Source organism: Lolium perenne, chromosome 3, assembly GCF_019359855.2.
Source record: "Lolium perenne isolate Kyuss_39 chromosome 3, Kyuss_2.0, whole genome shotgun sequence".
Lineage (NCBI taxonomy): Eukaryota > Viridiplantae > Streptophyta > Magnoliopsida > Poales > Poaceae > Lolium > Lolium perenne.
The window spans coordinates 144,703,356-144,724,262 of record NC_067246.2 but is presented as its reverse complement, the minus strand read 5'-3'; the positions used below and the strand labels follow the sequence as shown (position 1 = coordinate 144,724,262).

Genomic DNA, 20,907 nt, shown 5'->3' with positions numbered 1-20,907 from the left:
TTGCATCTAACTATTTTGTCAACTTATAAAACTATGAAGTACTATTACTCCACACTGTTCTATCTGTTCTATTCTACGCAGATGCAATTTCTTGTTGCCATATTTATTTTCAGTTGACAACAATGATTTTAGTTACGATGGATGACTGGTTTTCTTAATCAAGTGGAGGAATATTGCATTGAGGTCACACTTATTTTCGACTCAAATTTAATCCATCTGTCAATGTATACATATAATCGGACTTTGCTATAACTGCTATGTAGTTGTAGTCAGTTTAATATGTATAGGAGACAAAAGAAAATAGAACCTTGTGACCATTAAACCTAATTCATGTCAGCGAATTTTGCTGATCGAGAAACTTAGTGGGACATCACCTTGTGATGATTAAACTTGAAATGAATTTTAGTTATACTTTTTTTAGATATTCACATAGCAGAAGGTAGGGTCTGTATGGATGTAAAAATTTATATGAAGTCAACATGTGTGTGCTCATCCAACACTATGCTAAGTTTTTACTATACGTGGTTCTCAATGGAGGAAAATTACATCTTTCAGGGGGCCCACAGTCAGGGTAGAGAGAGCTAACAAGTGGTCCCATGCGAAAAAAAACCCTCCAAAATTGAGAACTCACCTAATGTTTGCCACCCGTCAACCGATAGTGGCCCCACTACTCAGAAACTTGGTTCGCTTGACTTGGCAGATCAATCAACGCTTCTTGCTACTTTGTTATGTATAACCGATGTTTTTTAAGTATCCTAATGAGTTTTTAAGGGTGTATTTGGTTCGGGGATGAAGTGGAATGTTCTGGTTCCATTCTATTAAAATGGGGCCAAATTTGGTTTTGCTCACCTCTTTCATATAAATGGTGAGCTTACCTCCCACATGTGCAATTATAGTATAATTAATCAACATAATTTAAATTTCAACAATATTTCGCTTGTATTTCGACTTGGTGTCGAGGTGGACTTGAGAGATAGAGAGATTTGACAAGTGGTTCCATAAGAAAAAAAAACCACAAAAATTTAGAACCCACCTAACATTTGCTACCTTTGTAGAGCCCTGTCCCCCAATAGCGGGCTACACTAGTGAGAAACTTTGTTAGCATGGCTTGGCAGTACTTCTTGCTGCTTCGTTACACAAGATGATGATATTTTCTGAAGTATGTCTATGGTTTTCTAAACCCAACCATGACCATGGTGAGATTTTTAAGGGTGTGGCTAATTTTTAATTGACTAAGAATTATTTTAGGGGTTGTTTAGAGCTTCGTTAAAATTGGCAAACGATTTTGCCGTCGTCAGCATCTCGTCAACGCGAAGGCGTAGAAACTGAACGGGTGCCAACAATTTGACGTGGTTCCGAACGTTGCGCTGATCCAAACCGAGCCCATGGTAGGAGCCAACGACCACAAAATTGGTTGGGCGAGCCATGGCTGCAATCCAAACAGCCTCAATTCCTAGCCCGATACAAAATTTCAGTTGTAGCTTAGGTCTTAGTTGCAACATGCACAAGTTACAACCTTGCCCTATGTGCAACTGGAAAATTCTGATCACAATTTATGTTGCAACTTATATCCTGCACCAATGAAGATGCAATCCAATGATTTGAAACGAAAATCAACAAGATTATTCTCAATCGACCCAAGAACTTGCAAAACCCTTTTTCTTACCCCGATATCTCTGAAGTACGGAGTACATACAGTTGTGAAGGAGTTGACGGTTTGACTCGCACGGAGGAACGCGGGTTCCGGCCGGGGACATCTGCCTCTTTCCCTGCTCACGCAGAAGCCGGTGTCCAGCCGCCGGCCGGCCGGCTACCCTGCGCGTAGCCCTCCATCAGAAGGAGCACACCGTGCCACTGCCACCCCAGGTCGCTCCTGTCCGACCTAAGCACAGCGAGGGGATTACCCATTGCTCCCTCGATCCAAGACGGCATCGCCACCGGCGATGGCTCGCTCGCCGGAGGCGGCGGCCATGTGCCTGGACTGCTTGGAGCGGCGCGTCCGATCCGACCTCGCCGGTTCCGGACTCTCCTTCGTCCACGGTCTCTCCGACTCCCCTCTCCCCTTCGCCTCCTCCGCTGTCGTCCAGGTCAGTCCCCCCGCTCCATGTCCTCATTTCTCGTTATTCTCCTGGATAGATCATAGATAGACGGTCCCTGAAGTTCGCATCCAGTTCGAGCTACGTCATCTTTCCATGACAGATTCTAGCTACTGTACCTTGGACTTGCTATTTGCATTGAATAACATCTTTCTGTGTATTTTTAAGTTTAGTTCTGAGAATCATGTTTATTTTTAGTTTGTTGTAGTTAGGCATAATTCTTGTTTTCTCTCCACTGCAGGTAGCATCCGATGGACCCCAGCAATGTGTTGGGAGGTAAGACTAGGGATTCTTGGTTTACTTTCATATTTGTTCATTTGATTTGGATACTAATCATGTCACAAGCTCAGATTGTAGGAGGTCTTATTAACTTTAACCACACAAATACAAGTACGAACTAACTAGTCAATTGAAGCATTGAACTGTCGTGGTTTTACATTTGAACTATTCGAAGTTGCTGCGGACATTTTTTTTAAGATTGGGATTTCGTAGGAGATGTTGAGAGTCTATGCCACATCCATGGAATAGTTTTAGTTTGGATTTTCGTACTACAGAACCAAGTTTTGAACAGTGTTAGCAAGCATTTACTTCTAGAAACAAGAATCATGAGAATTTATCTTCAGTGGAAAGCTGCTGCTTTTTTTTTTTATGTTCAATGGAAAGCTGCTGCTAAACTAGCGAACACTATCATATGTACAATATCGTCTTTCGATCATGTATATATTAGTTACACAGGAGCCCGGGCTATATGAAAATTGTGATCTTAGGAGCCTGGGCTATATGGAAGACAAGGAATGCTTGTGTGTTCCAGGATATCACACACAGCTCATACAGGAGCAAAAGAGGAGCTGAATTGGATTAAATACAGAGCAACAAGGAAAGCTTACAATAATTTTTGTTCTTCAATCGGTAGTTTTCTGTAATTTATAGGCCTAGCTTTTAATTTCTCTACAATTTTCTTGTACAAATGCACCAAAAAACTTTGAAAATCTATAAAAATATGCAGTAGCAAGGCTACTGTAGTTCGGAAAAAAATTTACCAAGTAAACACTCGTAAACAAAACAATAGCTAAAGAAAATTAACCATTAGCACCTCTGTCGCTTTGTGCAATTCGTTTTTGTCATGGGTAGTGTATTTTTAGACGAAATGGCTCCAGAGATAGTGGATTCAAGGCTCACTAATTCCTAATTTTCTGTGGTAACGGAGTTCAGTTTCCTCTTTCTTATTTTTTTTTATTAAAAAGTGAATATGTATATCTTGCAGCCAGAAGACCAGTGGTTATTTTGTATTGGTGGTACTAAATGGTGGTAAGACATTTGTGGATATTAAAAAATGGTAAAATTTCTTATCAAGTATATTATCTTTATCTCCAAAGTCTTCTATTCAACATATAATATTATCCACATTATTCTTCCTGGCAGTGATGATAACCAATGTGCTGCGCAAGCAGATTCTTCTCCTGGTATTGTATATACCGAAGATCTTCAAAGTTCTTCAAGCTATGACAACCAGCAAGTTATCATAAACACAATTACCAAGTTAACTCCTATTTACTATCTGGGCAGAGTCTCCGCTTCAGAAATTACAGAGCTTATTGCAAGTTATATTAATCTATCGATTGAACAGAATGTAATCAGTTCACTAAATATGTTGTGTGGAAACAAAATTAGTGGATCATCTGGTTTAGATTTCCTCAGTTTTGTTGGATTTTCAGCATACGATGATATACAACCTTCTGGACTTGTGAGGCACCCGAACATCTTACCTGTGTTAGGTGTTATAGAATCATCTGAGTGCTGGTACATGTTGCAAGAAAAGGCTCCATACACTTTGGAAAACATCATGCACTACAGTCCAGAGGCATTGTGCTCAGATTGGCACATCAGATTTTTCATCTACCAGATAATATCTGCGATGGCATATCTTCATGATTTTGGAGTTCATCATGGCAATCTGAAACCATCAACCATCTTGATGTCAGATTCTCTATGGCCTTACCTGAGCATAAGTGATATCTGGCATGTTAAACAGAACTGGGGTTTTGGGGGACCTGAAGGTTCAACACCTAATTCATGCTGTGTTGCGGAGGATTGTTCATCGAGATCCATTTATGCTAGTTTCAATTTGCCATCATCCTTAGATTGGCCGTCTCATTTTAAGCGATGGTGGGCGGGTGAGTTGAGCAACTATGAGTACCTTCTTGTCTTGAACAAGTTAGCTGGTAGAAGATGGGGTGATCCAGCTTTTCATCCTGTGATGCCCTGGGTAATAGATTTCACAGTGAGGCCTGACGAAAATTCTGATATTGGTTGGAGAGACCTCACCAAAAGTAAATGGCGGCTGGCAAAAGGTGATGAACAATTGGATTTTACGTATTCGTCATCTGATGTTCCACATCATGTTTCTGATGAGTGTCTCTCAGAGCTAGCAGTTTGCAGTTACAAAGCAAGAAGGCTATCGAAGACCATCTTGAGGTCAGCTGTCCGTTCTGTCTATGAGCCAAATGAATACCCATCTAGTATGCAACGGCTTTATCAATGGACTCCTGATGAATGTATCCCAGACTTCTATAGCGATCCTTGCATTTTTATCTCGCTTCATTCTGAAATGAGTGATTTGGCTCTGCCTTCCTGGGTGACATCTTCAGAGGAATTCATTTGCCTTCACAGGGATGCCTTAGAGAGTGATCGAGTCTCACAACAATTGCATCATTGGATTGATATAACCTTTGGCTATAAACTTGCTGGGGAGGCATCTATTGAAGCCAAGAATGTCATGTTGCCTCCTAATGATCCATCAAGGCCTAAATCGATTGGGCGACGGCAGCTTTTTACGAAACCACATCCTAAGCGTTCTATTAGCACACCCCACTCAGCCTACCACAATAAAGTGCAATCTTGTGCAAGATGCCAAGGAAAAGGAAGTGATTCAACTACTGATGTAATGTTAAATGACTGTAATCCTCGAAATATGCTTTCACAAGTAAACTTTTTGGAAGAGTTTGAACAAGCAACACTATTTATGGAGGTTGAACATCATTTGAATCCAATATACAGTTATGCTGACACTTCTGCTAGTTATTGCTCATCAGTCAAATGTCCCAGCAGCGAATTTTCAGATCAGGAGATATTGCAACCTGATAGTGTATTATCAGTGGTGCCTGATTTTGATTTTGGCTCCTATCTTGAATGCTTTGAGTCTGATGATAGTTCTCCTATGGGCTATCAAGAGCTGTTGCGCTGGAAGCAAATGTCTTATTCAGTTACTGAGCATCATGCAAATGATATATTTTCTATAGGGTGCATGTTAGCAGAAATCTATCTGCGAAGACCACTTTTTGATGCTTTGTTGCTAGCTGCATATAAAGAAACTGGCATTCTGCCAGGAGCACTCCATGAATTGCCTGTTCATGTCGCTATGCTTGTTGAGTCATGCATCCAGAGGGAATGGAAAAGGTAACTTACATAATTATATCTGCTGTTTATATTTGCAAAGACCACATCACAGTGGTGATAGAAACTGATTTTGTTTTATTTTGTGATCTCTTGCAGGAGGCCATCGTCAAAGCAACTTCTTGAGTCACCATATTTTCCTCCATCAGTTCGATCGGCTTACATGTTTCTTGCTCCGCTTCAACTTCTATGTACATCTGGAGATCGCCTGAAGTATGTTGCTAAGCTTGCAAGTGAAGGAGCCCTTAAAACCATGGGAAAGTTTGCTGCTGAAGTGTGTGCACCTTACTGCCTACCTTTTGTTTCATCATCTCTGTCGGATGTTGACACCGAGTCTGGCTTATCTCTGCTTAAAGAGTTTTTGAAGTGCTTGAGTATCCAAGCAACAAAGGAACTTATTCTACCCATCATTCAGAAGATCTTACAGGCCGGTTAAGACATCAGTGGGAAAACACTATCTTGTAGTTTCCTTTCCTTTCAAGGTTCTAGTCTTTGGGGCCTTCCTTCTGATGAGTCATTTCTGCATGTTGTTGCTACAGGCACCGGAGTACTCACATCTGAAGGTTTCTCTCCTTCAAGATTCTTTTGTTCGAGAGCTATGGAAAAAATTGGGAAAACAGACTTATATTGAGAAGGTGCATCCCTTGGTCATAGCAAACTTATACAATTCACCGAACAAGATAACTGCATCTGCCGCGTCCATTGTTTTAATCGGTTCAAGTGAGGAACTAGGAATACCAATAACTGTTCACCAGGCAAGTCTTAAGTGAACATATTGTTTTGTTGTACTGCACTGAGACTATCCGTACTGATTAATTTGTTCACTTTATGCAGACAGTTTTACCACTAATCCACTGTTTCGGCAAAGGCTTATGTGCGGATGGAATTGAAACTTTGGTCAGGATAGGTATCAACAGTTAACACTGTCTCTTTGTGGTGAATTTGTTTGGTCTTTGGTCAGTGCTTGACCTTATTCATAATAGGTGGACTTCTCGGAGAAAGTTTTATTGTCAAGCAAATTCTCCCTTTGCTTAGGAATGTTATACTTTTATGCGTTGACTCCTCCAAGGTGATTAAGCCAGAACCACAGCATAGTTGGAACTCTTTTGCTCTGATTGATGGCTTATCTGCTTTGGAAGGCCTTGTATCAGTTCTTCCAGTTAAGGCAGTTCTCAGGGAGCTTCTTGAGGTATTTTGGTGGAAAATTTTAATTTTGGTGAATACATATACTTGTTGGTGAAGATGGATATATGCTGAGTTCTGGAGCTATGCTACATTGGAATCTTTTGTTTTTAATAGTGAGCACAGATTGAATTCAGTTATCACTCTACTTTATGCACTATTTTGGTGACTAGATAGCAATAAATCAACAATCATGTCTTAGTTACAACTGTTACCAACCCGATATATTTTCTAATTTCTTGGGTTTGATGTAACAACTGGAAGTATAAAACTCAGTATGATGCAAACAAAAATACAGTAAGAAATACAAAAGATTAACAGTTTTGCACAAGATGTCCCGCTATTGATAAATTTGAATTGGTATGCGAATCCCGCTTTACTTTTTGGGTTTGATGTAAAAAATGGAAGATACAACTCAGTATGATGTAAAAAAAATACATTAAGAAATCAACAAATTACCAGATTTTAACAGTTTGCACAAGATGTCCCACCATCGATAAATTTGAGTCCAGGCAGTGGCGGAGCTAGGATTGCCAGCTGGTGATGTCAAGAGCCCAAAATGAGCCACCAATACAGCCAATGAGGTCATTATCTAGTACTTATAGGGTCAAAAGTAGTGTGTTAAGGGCGTATCAGGGTGCTAACCAATTTTTTGTGATGTCAATTGAGTGATTGACATCATATAATACATGCAGCTCTGCCACTGAATTCAGGTGTGCAAATGCATCTTTTTGTCAGCTTGATACGTAAATCATCTTTCATTTTATTGAAATATATTATTAATTTGGATAGAGAATGACCTGGCCATGAAATTCTTACATTTAAATTTGGCATATATGTCAAATGGAACTGTATACTTGTCAGTTGTCACCCTTAAATGTGACTCACTCCTACCTTGACCACATGTACAGGACCAAGTCTGTCTTCATATAAAGGTTCTTATGCTGAGTCATTTGGATCTTCGTGTGATTCAGGTATGACATGATTATTTTTGTACTAGTTCTTTCTCCCAGTAACACACTTCCGATTCATTTGATCGAGCTAATTAATTTCCTTTCCATTAATTAGGTGGCAGCTACTGCATTTCTTGACCTTTGTCTACGAATTGGACCAGATAATACTGTCATATATGTTTTTCCGCATCTAAGAGAGCTTTTTGCTGAATTGGCTTTTTCTCATGACTCGTCTGCTGTTAGTCTTTCTACAAAAGGGTTCAAGATCTCTGATGGAAACAAAAGTGAACCTATTAAAATGGAATCTAGAATTGATCTCATGTAAGTAGAAACATGTATCTTTTTCCGTGATTTCAATGTTTCATATAAGTTAAGTTACACGCTTCATTATATTCACTCACCGAAGTTAAGTATTGTAGATTTTTGCTATATCCTTTCTTGGCATCACTGGTTGGAATAGAGAAGCTCCGTGAATGCTGCTCTACATGGTTTCTGTTGGAACAATCTCTTCAAAGGTTGTACAATTGGAAGGTATGAAGGCTGCTTTGGCTGCTATCGGCTGCTGAGATTTGTATTTTCCTTCTTATTTGAGCAATCATGTTTTTTTTTTCAGTTGGAGCCTTTCAGTGACTTTTCCAGAAGTTCTGAAAACATGAAAAATCAAAGGTTCCATCCTGGCAACTACACCTCATCTGAGGTTGTTCCAACAAAACTTCTTTTTAATGGGGCAGGGTGGTCTGTGTCTCAATCTGAAATCGCTAAAACTGGTTGGAATGGGGCAGCTTCCACGCATGGATCTAGGCTTGAGCATGGAACATCCAGTGAAAATTTGTCTGCGTCAACTTCTGGAAATCAACCGTGGTTTTGGTTCCCTAGTCCTGACAGTAGTTGGGGGGCACCTGATTTTCTTGGGCGTAGTAGCTGTCTGAAGGATGAACTTCCATGGAAGATCAAAGCTTCAGTCCTTTACTCAGCGCGTGCACACCCTGGGGCTCTGCGGTCATTAGCAGCCCATGATGATGAGTGTACAGTTTTTACTGGGGGAGTTGGACCTGGTTTCAAAGGAAGTATACAGCGTTGGGAGTTGCCAAACATGAATTGCACATCTGGATACTACGGGCATGAAGAGGTCAGTCTGCCTTCCCTGCATATGGCTTGATGGTTTGCTATTATTGCTTGATGGTTCTTATTTCTGAGCTAAATGTAGTCTGCACACATCTTGTACTGATATTTAGCTTATTGTCTGAATTATGGTGCTTTGATTGTTTAGTAGTTATGTCTGCTGTGATGAAACCTTAAATGATTACAGAGTAATATCACTGAGTGGATAGCTAAGCTGAATGGAGACAAGTGTAGGGGTATTAGACTACTCCAATAAAGGCTGAAATTTGAGTGAGGCCCTGCCACCTGCTTTGGGCGTGCCCCTGTTCAGAACAGCCGTTTATCGTAATTAAATTTAAATAGAGTTCAGATTTTACTAAGCAGAGAGGGACTAGAGCAATGTATTCAAATTTACAAGAAGCTTTTGAAATCTTTTGTCATCTTTTAAATATTCAAATCTTCTATTTTCTTATTCCTATGCCAAGGAAAGATTTGTTGATGTGCTGTAGAAGTTTTCGAGGAGACACAAAACCATCGTCTGTCCAAACGTGCAAATCTTCGATGTTATATCATTGTTAGGTCCTGGCCTGATTTGCACTAGTGGTAGCCTAATTGGAGAAGATATATAACCAAAAAGTAGGGCAATAAAATGTGTAATGCACATGACTTTGATTTCCCTGACTTGTTGCCAACTCAAACTCACAACATACCCACAGATGCAAAGGTTAATGTTTGAGCAAAGTGATTTTGTGCTAGTGGTAGCCTAATTGGAGAAGATAAGTAACCACAAAGTAAGGTAATAAAGTGTGGAGAATGGATTTTGTACTTACACGCGGCTCACTGTGGTAGATGGAAAAGTAGCTCTCTCTCTCTCTCTCTCTCTCTCTCTCTCTCTCTCTCTCTCTCTCTCTCCTCCTTTTATCTGTGTCTCAAAGCAAAACGGACGGTGACGGAAACACCCACACCCATGCGTGTAAGTACAAAAGTATTTTCATTAAAGTGTGGAATGTGCATGACTTTGATTTCCCGGACTGTTGCCAACTCAAACTCCCAACATACCCACATATGCAAAGGCTAATGTTTGAGCAAAGTAATTGGCCAACCGTTGTTGTACAAAGCCTTTAATATGGCAAGGCGTCGTAAAATACTTCTATTGTTGAAAAATTGAAACTATACAGAATGTCAAAACATGAGATTTTGAGAGAACTTAAAAAGTTTCTGTCTCGATGCATTGATAGAAAGATAAGTATAAACAAAAATGTAAGAGTAGGCTGACGGCTCAGCTATCATTCTTGTCAGCCCCAGTATGATCCCACAATCTGGCCTCTGCCTTCATGGTGCTCGTCAGGCTTAACACATCTCAGCGCTTGGCATTGAAGACATGCACTCTATGCATTTGTTTAGTTTTCTGTCAGCAAATGTTGTGGATTTGTAGCAACTGTTTTATATTATTATTTTCTGTATAATATATCGAATTGCTCGATCTCGCTTCCCTTTGTTCTGTGTTTGAACTCATCGATGTACTCTTGTAAGTTATTCCCCCCCTTTTTTTAATGTTCGAACTGTTCATTTTTCTGATATTTTTATGCACATAGGTTGTTAATTCCATCTGTATCCTGTCAATTACCGGAAAAGTAGCTTCTTGTGATGGCACCATTCATATCTGGAATGGGCAGACAGGAAAGCTCAGAGCAGCTCATACCGAGTCATCAACTAGCTTTCCGCTGCAAACTGGATCTACTCAACAGGCAAACATGCTTAATCAGGACACGCTCTCAGGTGGAATATTGTCAACTGCATTTCGTGGTAGTTTGTATACGACCATGCACTACATGGCATCTGAAGATAAACTTGTTGCTGGTATGGGAAATGGATCTATAAGGTATACACCTTTGTCATCTGTTTGTTGGTTTTGGTCATTTCATTATGTTTATGAACATATATTGAAATATTGTTCCTGCTATTCTACTGGTGTGAATGTACTGGTGATCAGAACTACTAGGTTATGTATGTTCACAATTTTAACTATGTTTGGTAGGCACATCTGAAACAAAATAGGAAGAACAATTTATTTCACTTAACCAGGTGGTCGTTATGCGAGCTTGGAAGCATTGTTAGACATTAGTTAGTGTTTTTTTGTAGAATTATTAATGCAAGTTGATAACATATTTCTTTCTCGCTACAACTTGCTGTTATTGCACCCTATTTCTACGTCACTACCCAAGATTTTTTTTATACTAATGATTGAATTGCACATTGATTGAGTTCATGCAGATTTATTGATATCTCTCGGGATCAGAAGCTACATTTGTGGAAGAGTGATTCGGCTGAAATCTCTTTCTCATCACTTGTGTCAGCTATTTGCTCGTGTGGCTCAGACAAGCAGAGGAATGGAAGCGTAGTGACTTCATCATCCTGGATTGCAGCAGGTCTAAGCTCTGGTTATTGCCGGTTACTTGACGAGCGTAGTGGAAAAATTATTGCAGCTTGGCGAGCACATGATGGTCACATTACGAAGGTATGTTAATGCCCCTACTAGGCTGCTATTCAGTATACGGGAAAAACCATGAGCAGTTGTTATTCTACCATATTATTGATTCATTTTCTGTTTGCGCATAAAGTTGGCATCACCAGAGGATCATTTGATTGTATCAAGCTCCCATGACAAGACTCTTCGAATTTGGGATCTAAGAAGGTATAATTCTTTGAATGCAACAATTCATTGATTCTATTCCCTATTTTACTATGACATGTTCTTTATTCCCTTATTGTACGAACAGAGATGTACACTATTTTCTCGCACTATTTGTGATCTGAAACTGTTCTTGATAAACTATCTTGTTTCCAGTTTGAACTTTCTTAGTTTCTAAGTTTTGTTGTGGGAAATGTGACAGGAACCTATCAACCCAGTCAAACATTTTCAGAAGCCATTCAGATGGCATCTTTAACTTTTCTGTTTGTGGTCAAGATTTGATATCAGTTTCAAGAAACAAAATTGCACTGACTTCCCTTTTGAGACCATCAAGTGAGGTATATACTTTGTTATTTGGAACAGTAGTGAATTTTACATATGATGTGAATTGTAAGTCTATTCTGTTCCTGCTGAAGTAACTGTTGGTATATTGTGAAAAAAATTCCGTGCAGATTGGGCATCAGCAGCTTGCACTTCAAAACTTGTATTCAGCTGACAGAGGAGTAAAATATAAGAACATATCTGTTCTGTCGACTATTTCTGTGCTTCCTTTGTCAAGATTGTTTGTAGTTGGAACAGAAGATGGTTTTATCAAAATCTGCCACTAGGTGGTTAGTTCCAGTAGTGGTAATCTTCTCTCTCTTGTATTTTAGTTGTGCATCTCTCCCTTTTAACTTGTTAGTGGTGGCTTGCTCATAGTTTTGGTTTACTTCAATTTGTCACAGCACTCGCTACAGATTACATAATACATTATAAGCAATGCACTGTTGTAAATTTCATGGCCAAGTAAAGGCTTCAAGTTTTGTCTGTTTTTCTCCCTTTTAAAACACATCGTTAAATATTACCATAACTTTCTGGCATCCTAATCTTGTTGTTCTGGTGAAGCTGAAGCTTGTAGCTTAATTTGGTACCCTCTGAAGATTTCTTCTTCCACTCATTTTCTTGTACTATTTGTGTTATATAGCTTAATTTGCTTGCCCAGTTTTGGACACAGCATAGCTAGAACATGTATAAAATGAGCTGTGATGCTAATATGTATAGATTCTTACCATTTGTTGTTGGTATCCATCCAGATTCTTGTTGTCCAAACCTGATCTACGCTAGGAAAACTTGCATAATGTGTATAGATCTTACCATTTTTGGTCTCTATCTGAACTCTTGTTGACCAAACCTGACCAACGCTTAGAAAATTTGTTGGCATATTTTGCACACATTGTCGTACTGGAGTCTGGATCACTCTTGCAAGTTATAATAATGGTTTGTTATTAATTGCTAAGACGCCAATGCTAGACCTGTAGTCATGTCCTCTGTTGAGCTGAGATGTGTTCTGAAACTGTCCTTTATTGGAGAAATGTTACAGTGTTGCCTGTCGATTTCCTATTGGCTTGTTCTGCCACAAAGCTGAGGATGCCTTGAATTCTGATATTTGCTGCAGACCTACCTGACATGGATCATGGTAGCTTAAATGTGGGTAGTTGGGTAGCGTGGAGGAGAAGTAAATTGGAGCTTGCGTTCTGATAAAGTCCTGATATGAATGCTCTCTCTCGTTTACTGCATGCAGTCTGAGGCCTCATCCCTTCCTCTCGTTGCTGCCCGCCACTATTTACCCAGGCATCACATGTGTACATAAGCTTAGTATGTCATGTCTTAGCTTTATGATCTTCATTTAAGCCAGAAGTACACCAACAGAGTAAGGGCATCTCCAACGGGGCGACCCATCCCGCGCCCGCGCGTCCGGATGGGTCGAGCCGGACAAAATCCCAGCCCAACGCGGGGACGCACCGCAAAAGCGGACGGCCGCGGCGTCCGGAACGACGCAAACCCGGCCCAAATCTGGGCTAGGTTTGCGTGGCCGCGGATGGCACGCGCCGTCCGCTCGCGTTCGGGCGCTGGTCGCCTCGTCTCCCTTGGGCCCACCTGTCGGTGACCCGGGAGGCTATTAAATGGGGACTGGAGGGGATCTGGCCTTCCACTCCAGTCCCCACTCCACACTCCCGCAGCGAAACCGCCGCCATGGCCCCGAAGAGATGGTTCGCTTCCGGAGCCAACGACGACGAGGCGAGCAGCAGCCGCCGTCGTCCGCCGGCGCTGCGCCCATCCGGAGGAAACCGAGGCGGCCTCCACATCGGAGAGGCCACCCGCAGCGGCGCGGCATTGCCGCAACCGCCGCCGCTGCTGCTCGAGCCCAAGCCCGAGTCCTCGGAGGAGGACCCCGACCTCCGCGCCGCGCTGCTCATCTCGGCGGCGGAGGAGGACGCGAAATGGCCGCACCTCCATGCGGCCATTCGCACCTCCGAGATGGAGGAAGCGGCCCGGCAGGCGGTGGAGGAAGCCGAGGGCTGGGAGCTCTACGCCCAGGCCCGCCAGGCGCGACGGGAGGAGGAGGAAGCGGCGCGGCGGGAGGAGGCCACGCGCCGCGCGGAGGAGGAGCGGCGCCAGAAGGCCAGGCGCCGCGCCTGGCAGGAGAGGGAGCAGCGCCTCGGGGAGGAGGCGCTACTCCGTGCGCCGCCGCTACCTCGGGTGGCTCCGGACCCCCACTTGGCCTCGGGAGGAGGCCACCGTGGTCTCCGTGGCCGGAGTCCCCGGCGCGGTCGAGCCACAACAGTGCCTCGCCGCCCGGGGACGTCGTCCACGACGACGACGACGCCGCCCACAGGGGCTAGGCGGCGCACCGGCGGCCACCGCGCCGCCGACCAAACCCTAATAGAGGGTTTTTAGTTTAAATTTTAAAGCCCATATAGGGGCTTCTTTTGTTAGTTCTTTGCCCAAAATAGGGCTATGTACAAATTTGCCCAAAATAGGGCATATGTTTAATCAAATTTTGTTTAAATTTGCATTTTTTCTTTTGTTTTGGTATTTCTCCGATTATGCGCTGCGTCCGCGCGTTGGCCGCAGCGTGCGACCCAAACGGACACGCGGACGCGGGCCGCTGTCCGCGTGTCCGCTCGGCCACCCAAACGGCCCAAAACGGACGGCCCAGCGCGTCCGTTTGGGTCGCGCGGTTGGAGATGCCCTAAGCATGTATGGTTCCATGGAGATCTGCGCCTACGCGGTCCATGTTCTGTACAGTACATTGGTTTGACCGTGGCCAAAACGTTTGGAGCCATTGTCATAGTTACGTTCACTGATAGGTGGGTCCTGCACCAGAGACCCTCAAGTTAGAAAACCATCGTGCACAGTGCACTACGCAAACTGCTTATAAAAGAGGGGCCTGGACAACTGGTTCTTGGCAAAACCAGAAGTAAGCAAGCAAAAGCAGTAGCGACTAGCAACAATGGAGAGACGTAGCAGCATCAGTGCGAGCCTTGCTCTTGGCCTTCTGCTCGCCACCACCGTTGCTTGCTATGGTGCCAGGGACATCCCTGCAGCTGAGCCCAAGCCCTACCATCCCCAGAACGTCTTTGGGTTTGGTGGCTTCTACCCTGGCCCGTCGGTCAACTGGGTGTTTCCAGGGCCAAACGGCGTCACGCCACAGGTAGGCTTCGGCGGGATGCCGGGCTCCAGCTCCTTCCCTGGCATTGGTGGCTCGCCATTGACACCTGGTGGCGCTGACGCGGTCGGCATTCATGCTGCTGCCAATCCCTGATTGTGTTGCTGTCTTGGTGTCTTAGGGTTTAAGGTTCTGCTTGTTAGTGCTATGCAGGTAGATGTCACTGTGGTAGTAGCGTAAGTTTCTGGTTGCTCTAGTTGGTGTGTGTTGTTTGCAAGGGATCTATGGTGTCCTGTGTCTGTAAAAGACTTTGTTCTTGGCTGCCTATTATTTAGACTTACGATCTTGTCTTCTTCTTAAAATTCGTGTTGGAGTTGTTCGATCAGAGTCCCATTGCATGTGTCTTTTTGAACCCATGAGCTGAACCACCACAACCTTGTCCTGTGTGTGCGTGTCATCTGTACTTATATCATTCTTTTCAGTGTGCTTTCAGTTTATGCTGTTGATGAAATACCTTTACTTGTTGGTTCTTGTTTGGTTTCTGTGAGCAGTCATATGTTGATTCAACTTGCTGCATCATCTTCAGTTATGCAAAACTGAGTAACATCGATACTGTACACGTTTGTAAACTACCTGGAAGATTACATCCCACCAGTTACTGTTATGCTCATCGGCAAGTCCCAGTTGGTTTAGAAATCTGTTGTTTAAACTTTTGGTGCCCAAGTGTACGCCTTATTATTTTTTTCTCTTTTTCATGCAAATGGTTAAGAGTTTACTAAGAATACCCAAATGTTGTAATGGGAATCTTTAAAGATCTTCTGAAGCAAAGTTAACCACTGTTTTCCCCCCTTAACTCATGTTCTTTTTTAAGATCATAGTCTTCCTTTTGTTATATATGCAACGGTTGTATCACATACTACTGTACCTAAAAGTACTACTGTGATTCCTGGTAGCCCGTGATGCTAATTTTCTTTGAATAAGAATGCGATATCTTTCATTTGGGCCTCAACTTAGTATAAGAAGGATAAATTGGCCTTTAGCATTGTGGCCGATTGTTTTTCAGTACTACTCCTGTTAAAGAAAAATGCTCGCAAAATTAGTTTTAAGTGTGCTGTTACATTTTAGGGTAGAAAAATCCAACTACTAAAATATTGTCTTGAAATGACCATTCAGTTGCTATTTGCTAGCATAAATTCCAGAGGTCCATATAGAGGGACATGTATGTTTCCTGTGCCCAAAACAAAGCTGAAAACATGGTGATGAATGTCAATATAAGATTAACAGTAGTTCTCAAAGATCCCAAATGAATGCATGTGTCGAAACTGGAGATGGTAAAGAAGAGTGCTCAAAGCTAAAGAAGAAAAAGAGGTTATTGAACACCAAATCATTTTTGACCAAAGTTATTCAACTAATTGTTGTATTGTTATTGAACACCAAACCATTTTGTCTGGTTACTGCTTGATGTAAGTTGTATGCTGGCTTAATTTAAATATCTGTTTTGCTGGACCAGAATCACGTCAATTTATGATAATTGAGTAGTGCCAGTCCATTATGTCAAAGTTGGGCTATATATCTCAACCATTACTTATGTGATTACGTGTTCTCCTGCATGGTTTGAATTCCTTTTTACGTGATTACATCCTTAAATATGGAGTATAGGGTTGTCGATATTGTCTGGAAGTAGCTTTCACCACCATCCGTTTCATTTGTTGAATTTTGAATACCATACTATAAGGAACACAATAGCCCATTGTCATCTTGCTTAGAATCATAACACATTATTCAGATGCGCAACGTTGTTAATTTTTTTTCTTATCTGGCATTGTTACAACAAACACTAGCATGCAGAAGGAACAAAACAGAAAACATGATTTTTTCTTTCTTTTTATTCTTGTCAAAGCAACAACCTAAACACAGGGTGTATTGAGTTACTCAAGATCACGGTCCACACCAACTACTAGCTTGTCGCTATTTCAGCGAATTCACCAAAGTTGGGGACATTATTAAGCTCAAGACCAACACTCCCTTTGTTTATGACCCTGCAGCTGAGCCTTATCTCTCCTTGTGTTCCCGTTAGCACCTCAATGTCCCCCATCTTAACCATGGACTTGACAAACTTGCTCTTCCATGTCTTCTCGCTCTTCACAAACGCGTCAACTGATGCTTTCAGAGTCGAGTTTGTGAGCAATGCCTGGTCTGACGTGAACAGGCCTAAGTTGTTTGTCAGACCCACATAATACTTGTTGTCGAGCACTGTCGGGGTGATGATGTCCATATCGTTCGTCGTGTTCGGGAAGAACCGGCTGCTGTTGGCAGGGCATATGTTCTTTAGCAGGAAGGCGTAGGCAGAGCTCATCGTAGGATCAACCTGTTAGGTAGAAAATCATTACAGGAAGAAAGACTAGATGCATACTATAAGGTCCAAATGAAATTGTTCGAAATGTAGCACTAGTTTTGGACGCAGCTGTACCTGACTGGTGTTGCTGAAGCCATATAGCCTGTTCGTAAAGGATGAGCAGTGTGAGACACCTATGGTATGGGCACCAGATAGGACGACCATGTCCTCTGCTGTGAGGTTCTTGAGGGTGAAGTTGCCGACCAGCTCAGACGCCGTGGAGAGCGGGGATGGGAGGTTGCTGAGGGCATTCTGGTCAGTGGATATCCTGCCGTCGCGGCGCCCGGCAGGTACCTTGTAAGTAACATTACCTGCTAGCGCAATGCTGTCGCGGGCGGCGAAGGCAAGGATGTCTGCGCACGAGACTGTTTTGGGGCATTTGGCCTCGATGGCCTTCTTTGCGGCATCAATGACCTCGAAGCCGCGGAGGCTGGGCTTGTTTGGGATGGCATCTTTCTCAGCAGTATTGTTTGCGGTTGAGTCGATCAGGACTGAGCCGTCACAGCCCTGTAGGCATACAGTAGTTGTGTTTAATAACAGTGGATCACCTCATAATTTTTTTTGACTATAAACTGTATGATGATGCATTAGACTTGATGACAATTTTTTTGCGATGCTAGTTCTTATTTTGTATTTTGCGAACATGCACATATTTTCTTGGTATATGCAAAAACAGTTTTCACCAACCAATATTTCATATCAACTTTATTTACTGGGACAGATGTTGATATCCAGCTAAACATAAGTTTTTTTATACAAACTGAGACTTTTAAGGCGGAAGTGTGCCATTAAGCAAAATTACCTGTCTGTTGAAGAGTTCGACAGAAAAAATCTATGAGTGATCTTTATATTAATAGTGCAAATTAATCAATCATCTGATAAAAAAGGCTAACTGACTATATGCTGCATCTTGTCTGTTATGTCTTTAGCTAAAAGTAGATACAGATGGTACTGTACTTTCCAGCTAAGGATCTACCTATGCATATTTGACTATCCACATCCATTTTGGAAGGCACCTTGGCTTAATGGCAATAGGCCTATTGACATTGCCCCTCTCATATACAACATCTCCACGAGGAAGAATTGGAATGTCAAGAAGGCTATGGCCAATAACGGTTGGATCTCTAAGATCAAAATGGATGTTGAATTTTCCATTGAGCATATCCGCCAATACATTTCTCTTTGGACCATGCTTGCGGAGGCCACCGTAAGAGACGACCTTGAGGATGAGATCACTTGGAACCTCACCGAATCCGGCACCTACTCCTCAAGCTCCGCCTATAAGGCGCAATTCTTTGGGGCTATTCTTGCCCCGGTCGCTTCTTCGGTGTGGAAGTTTTGGGCTCCGCCTAAGATAAAGTTCTTCATGTGGCTTGCTCTTCAAAATAGGCTTTGGACTAATGATCGTTTGGAGAAGCGAGGGTGGCCAAATGGGCGGCATTGCAAGCTTTGCAACCAGGCCTTTGAGACCGTCAACCATCTACTTGTCAATTGCCGCTTCACCATCCGCCTTTGGGGGCTTCTCAAGGATTGGCTTGGCTTGCAACAACTCAACCTCCTTCCTTGGCCTGCTACTACTCTCCATTCATGGTGGGCGTTGATATCCAAGCGTAAAGACTTAGCCTCTCTTGCCCTCCTCGTCTCTTGGGAGATTTGGAATGAAAGAAATGGCCGGGTTTTCAACAACAAATATGCTCCACCGTCGGTCATCCTCCACAAGATCAAGGGCGAGGCGAAGCTTTGGATCCTCGCGGGTGACAAATGTATGGGTAGCTTAATGCCACAAGAGTAGTCCTTGTTATTCTGGGGGTTTGGGTTGTAATCATCTTTTCTGTAAAACTTCTCCTTCTTAATTAGTGGAATAGGGCAAAGCTTTTGCCCTCTTTTCAAAAAAAAAAAAAAGACTATCCACATCCATATGTCTAGGACCAGCAATAATTCATACTCCACGATGCATGAGGTGCTTTGGTGTCGACCCAAACTAGTCAGTGATACAAAATAATTATCAGCTTGCAGTTGCAGCTAACTGAAGTGATACTTCCACAATCGCTGTATGCGATGTACTTATGTTGATAAAAGGATGCTATCGTATTTCCTGCTATGAGAAAGGTGTTTATGTACCATCTTTGTCATAGGTTCTACATTGGTTCGTACATGAAGATTCCCGAGTACTTAGAACTCAGGTTTTTCTTATGTTAGTTGACAGGCAGGTATAAGAAAAAAGAAATGCCGTATACATACTTTGACAAAACAGTCGTGGAAGTGCAACCGGATGAGGCCAGCGGCGATACCACTGTTGTTCTTGACGGCAGAAGCCACTGCCTGCTGCACCAGGTTCTCTGCTGATGGGCAGCTCTTGCTGTAGAACCCAACCTTCAGGCCGGCGCCTTCAGCGGCAATGGGGAAAAGGGCAATGATGGCCATTGCCGAGGTGAAGAGCAGGCACTTCATGGCTAGGGATCTCATTTCAGTTGCTTGTGTCTTTGCTTGGTTCTAGGTCTGTATCTCGTGCGATTATATAGCATACTGGAGCAGTTTCACGCTAGAAATGGAAGGGCAAATTTGTCAAAACAGGTGTAAAAGCTCATGCTGCACTGGCGGTGCCATGCTGCTCGCTTTCTTCTTCTTTGCGACTATCTACATGCTCTCTGACCCTGAGAGATGCTGCAACCTGTCAGGCCCATGTGTGATGATCAAAGCTTTCACTGCAACCGAGGATTTTTTTTTGTTGCGGAGTAGTTTTTTGCATGTTGATGATGGGATATTTGCAGTTTCAGTCTTGGGGTTAGGTATCACTACCATTTGTTAGCTGACGCAGGTTGTTTTCAACCGTGGTTGGTAGCTGTGTGAGAACAAATCAGCATACCGGTATTTGGATTTCTTGTCAGGGATGTTCGGGAGACAGATGAGGTGTTGTCAAGTATCTTGTTCCTATCTCGGAATTCACCAGGTTTTATGATTGACTACTATCACTGCTTGTGTTTCTGAATCATAACTGTCTCGGGTCTCCATCATGTTTAGTGAACACTATATCGTGTACCATGTCGTTATTTGTATGAATGCTAAGGTTTCCACTCAAAAAAGAAAAAGAATGCAGCTGCAGATCTGTTCCGTTCATGGGACATCACTGTAGTAGAGAAGAAATGTTGATCTTGACAAGGAGAAGAAGCTATGGAGCAGTTTAGCAAGAGTCACCGGCGCACGTGATAATCAACCGAACCAATTGTATGTAGCAAAGTTCAGCAGCATCTACCACTTTGCTTGCACATGGTGGTAGCAGTTACCATGTCCTTCTTTCGCTTTTCATATATGTATTTTCAAACACATTACTTCTCTTTTGATTCTTCTATAGTCATGTGTTTGTGTGAAAAGACTAGACATGCATGTGTTTTGGCGAAAAGCCAAAGGAGAGGTCCAAACTAAATGTTCGTTGCTTAACCACATATCTCACCTCATCTTGAGGCATCTACGACTCTTGACCCATCAACTTTGGAATAACCAGGCGTTAAGGGTCAGTTTGGTTGCTGGTAAGTTTTTTCTGCATGTGTGGAGATCTTCTCCACGGAGCCAGGATGAGGTGGGAAGAGGCTACATTCACGTTCTGC

The 20,907-nt window shown here is 42.6% G+C and overlaps 3 protein-coding genes across 5 annotated transcripts; 2 read left to right on the top strand and 1 right to left on the bottom strand.

The window, feature by feature from the left end:
- The first annotated feature begins 1,689 nt into the window (after positions 1 to 1,689).
- Positions 1,690 to 19,873, top strand: LOC127326932 (protein GFS12). Of its 3 annotated transcripts, XM_051353716.2 has the most exons (18): positions 1,690 to 2,087; positions 2,338 to 2,372; positions 3,361 to 3,432; positions 3,519 to 5,552; positions 5,649 to 5,976; positions 6,089 to 6,304; positions 6,384 to 6,456; positions 6,533 to 6,738; positions 7,643 to 7,705; positions 7,800 to 8,005; positions 8,104 to 8,215; positions 8,298 to 8,813; positions 10,381 to 10,667; positions 11,060 to 11,303; positions 11,407 to 11,480; positions 11,680 to 11,815; positions 11,930 to 12,104; positions 19,502 to 19,873. In XM_051353716.2, exons 1-17 carry the CDS (start codon positions 1,944 to 1,946, stop codon positions 12,083 to 12,085), a joined length of 4,902 nt encoding a protein of 1,633 aa, XP_051209676.1. In that variant the 5' UTR covers positions 1,690 to 1,943; the 3' UTR covers positions 12,086 to 12,104; positions 19,502 to 19,873. The 3 variants fall into 3 exon arrangements, with proteins under 3 accessions (XP_051209676.1, XP_051209675.1, XP_051209674.1); XM_051353715.2 differs by lacking the exon at positions 19,502 to 19,873 and having other exon boundaries at positions 11,930 to 12,284; XM_051353714.2 differs by lacking the exon at positions 19,502 to 19,873 and having other exon boundaries at positions 6,089 to 6,308; positions 6,388 to 6,456; positions 11,930 to 12,284.
- LOC127326934 (uncharacterized) lies at positions 14,613 to 15,269 on the top strand. The gene has a single exon (XM_051353718.2). It carries the CDS (start codon positions 14,752 to 14,754, stop codon positions 15,061 to 15,063), a length of 312 nt encoding a protein of 103 aa, XP_051209678.1. The 5' UTR covers positions 14,613 to 14,751; the 3' UTR covers positions 15,064 to 15,269.
- On the bottom strand, positions 16,758 to 19,768 carry LOC127326933 (peroxidase 5). The gene is made up of 3 exons (XM_051353717.1): positions 19,544 to 19,768; positions 17,378 to 17,809; positions 16,758 to 17,275 (listed from the first exon to the last, which is right to left on the bottom strand). The coding sequence occupies exons 1-3, from the start codon at positions 19,766 to 19,768 to the stop codon at positions 16,865 to 16,867; spliced, it is 1,068 nt and encodes a 355-aa protein (XP_051209677.1). The 3' UTR covers positions 16,758 to 16,864.
- Positions 19,874 to 20,907: the final 1,034 nt, after the last annotated feature.

Excerpts from the sequence above, each read along its gene's own strand:
- LOC127326932 (XM_051353716.2), top strand. The coding sequence starts at position 1,944 with ATGGCTCGCTCGCCGGAGGCGGCGGCCATGTGCCTGGACTGCTTGGAG. Across the intron at positions 5,553-5,648 it reads ATCCAGAGGGAATGGAAAAG|GAGGCCATCGTCAAAGCAAC; the intron begins GTAACTTACATA and ends GATCTCTTGCAG. Across the intron at positions 6,739-7,642 it reads TTCTCAGGGAGCTTCTTGAG|GACCAAGTCTGTCTTCATAT; the intron begins GTATTTTGGTGG and ends CCACATGTACAG.
- LOC127326934 (XM_051353718.2), top strand. The coding sequence starts at position 14,752 with ATGGAGAGACGTAGCAGCATCAGTGCGAGCCTTGCTCTTGGCCTTCTG.
- LOC127326933 (XM_051353717.1), bottom strand. The coding sequence starts at position 19,768 with ATGAGATCCCTAGCCATGAAGTGCCTGCTCTTCACCTCGGCAATGGCC. Across the intron at positions 17,810-19,543 it reads TCCACGACTGTTTTGTCAAA|GGCTGTGACGGCTCAGTCCT; the intron begins GTATGTATACGG and ends GTATGCCTACAG. Across the intron at positions 17,276-17,377 it reads GCTTCAGCAACACCAGTCAG|GTTGATCCTACGATGAGCTC; the intron begins GTACAGCTGCGT and ends TCTACCTAACAG.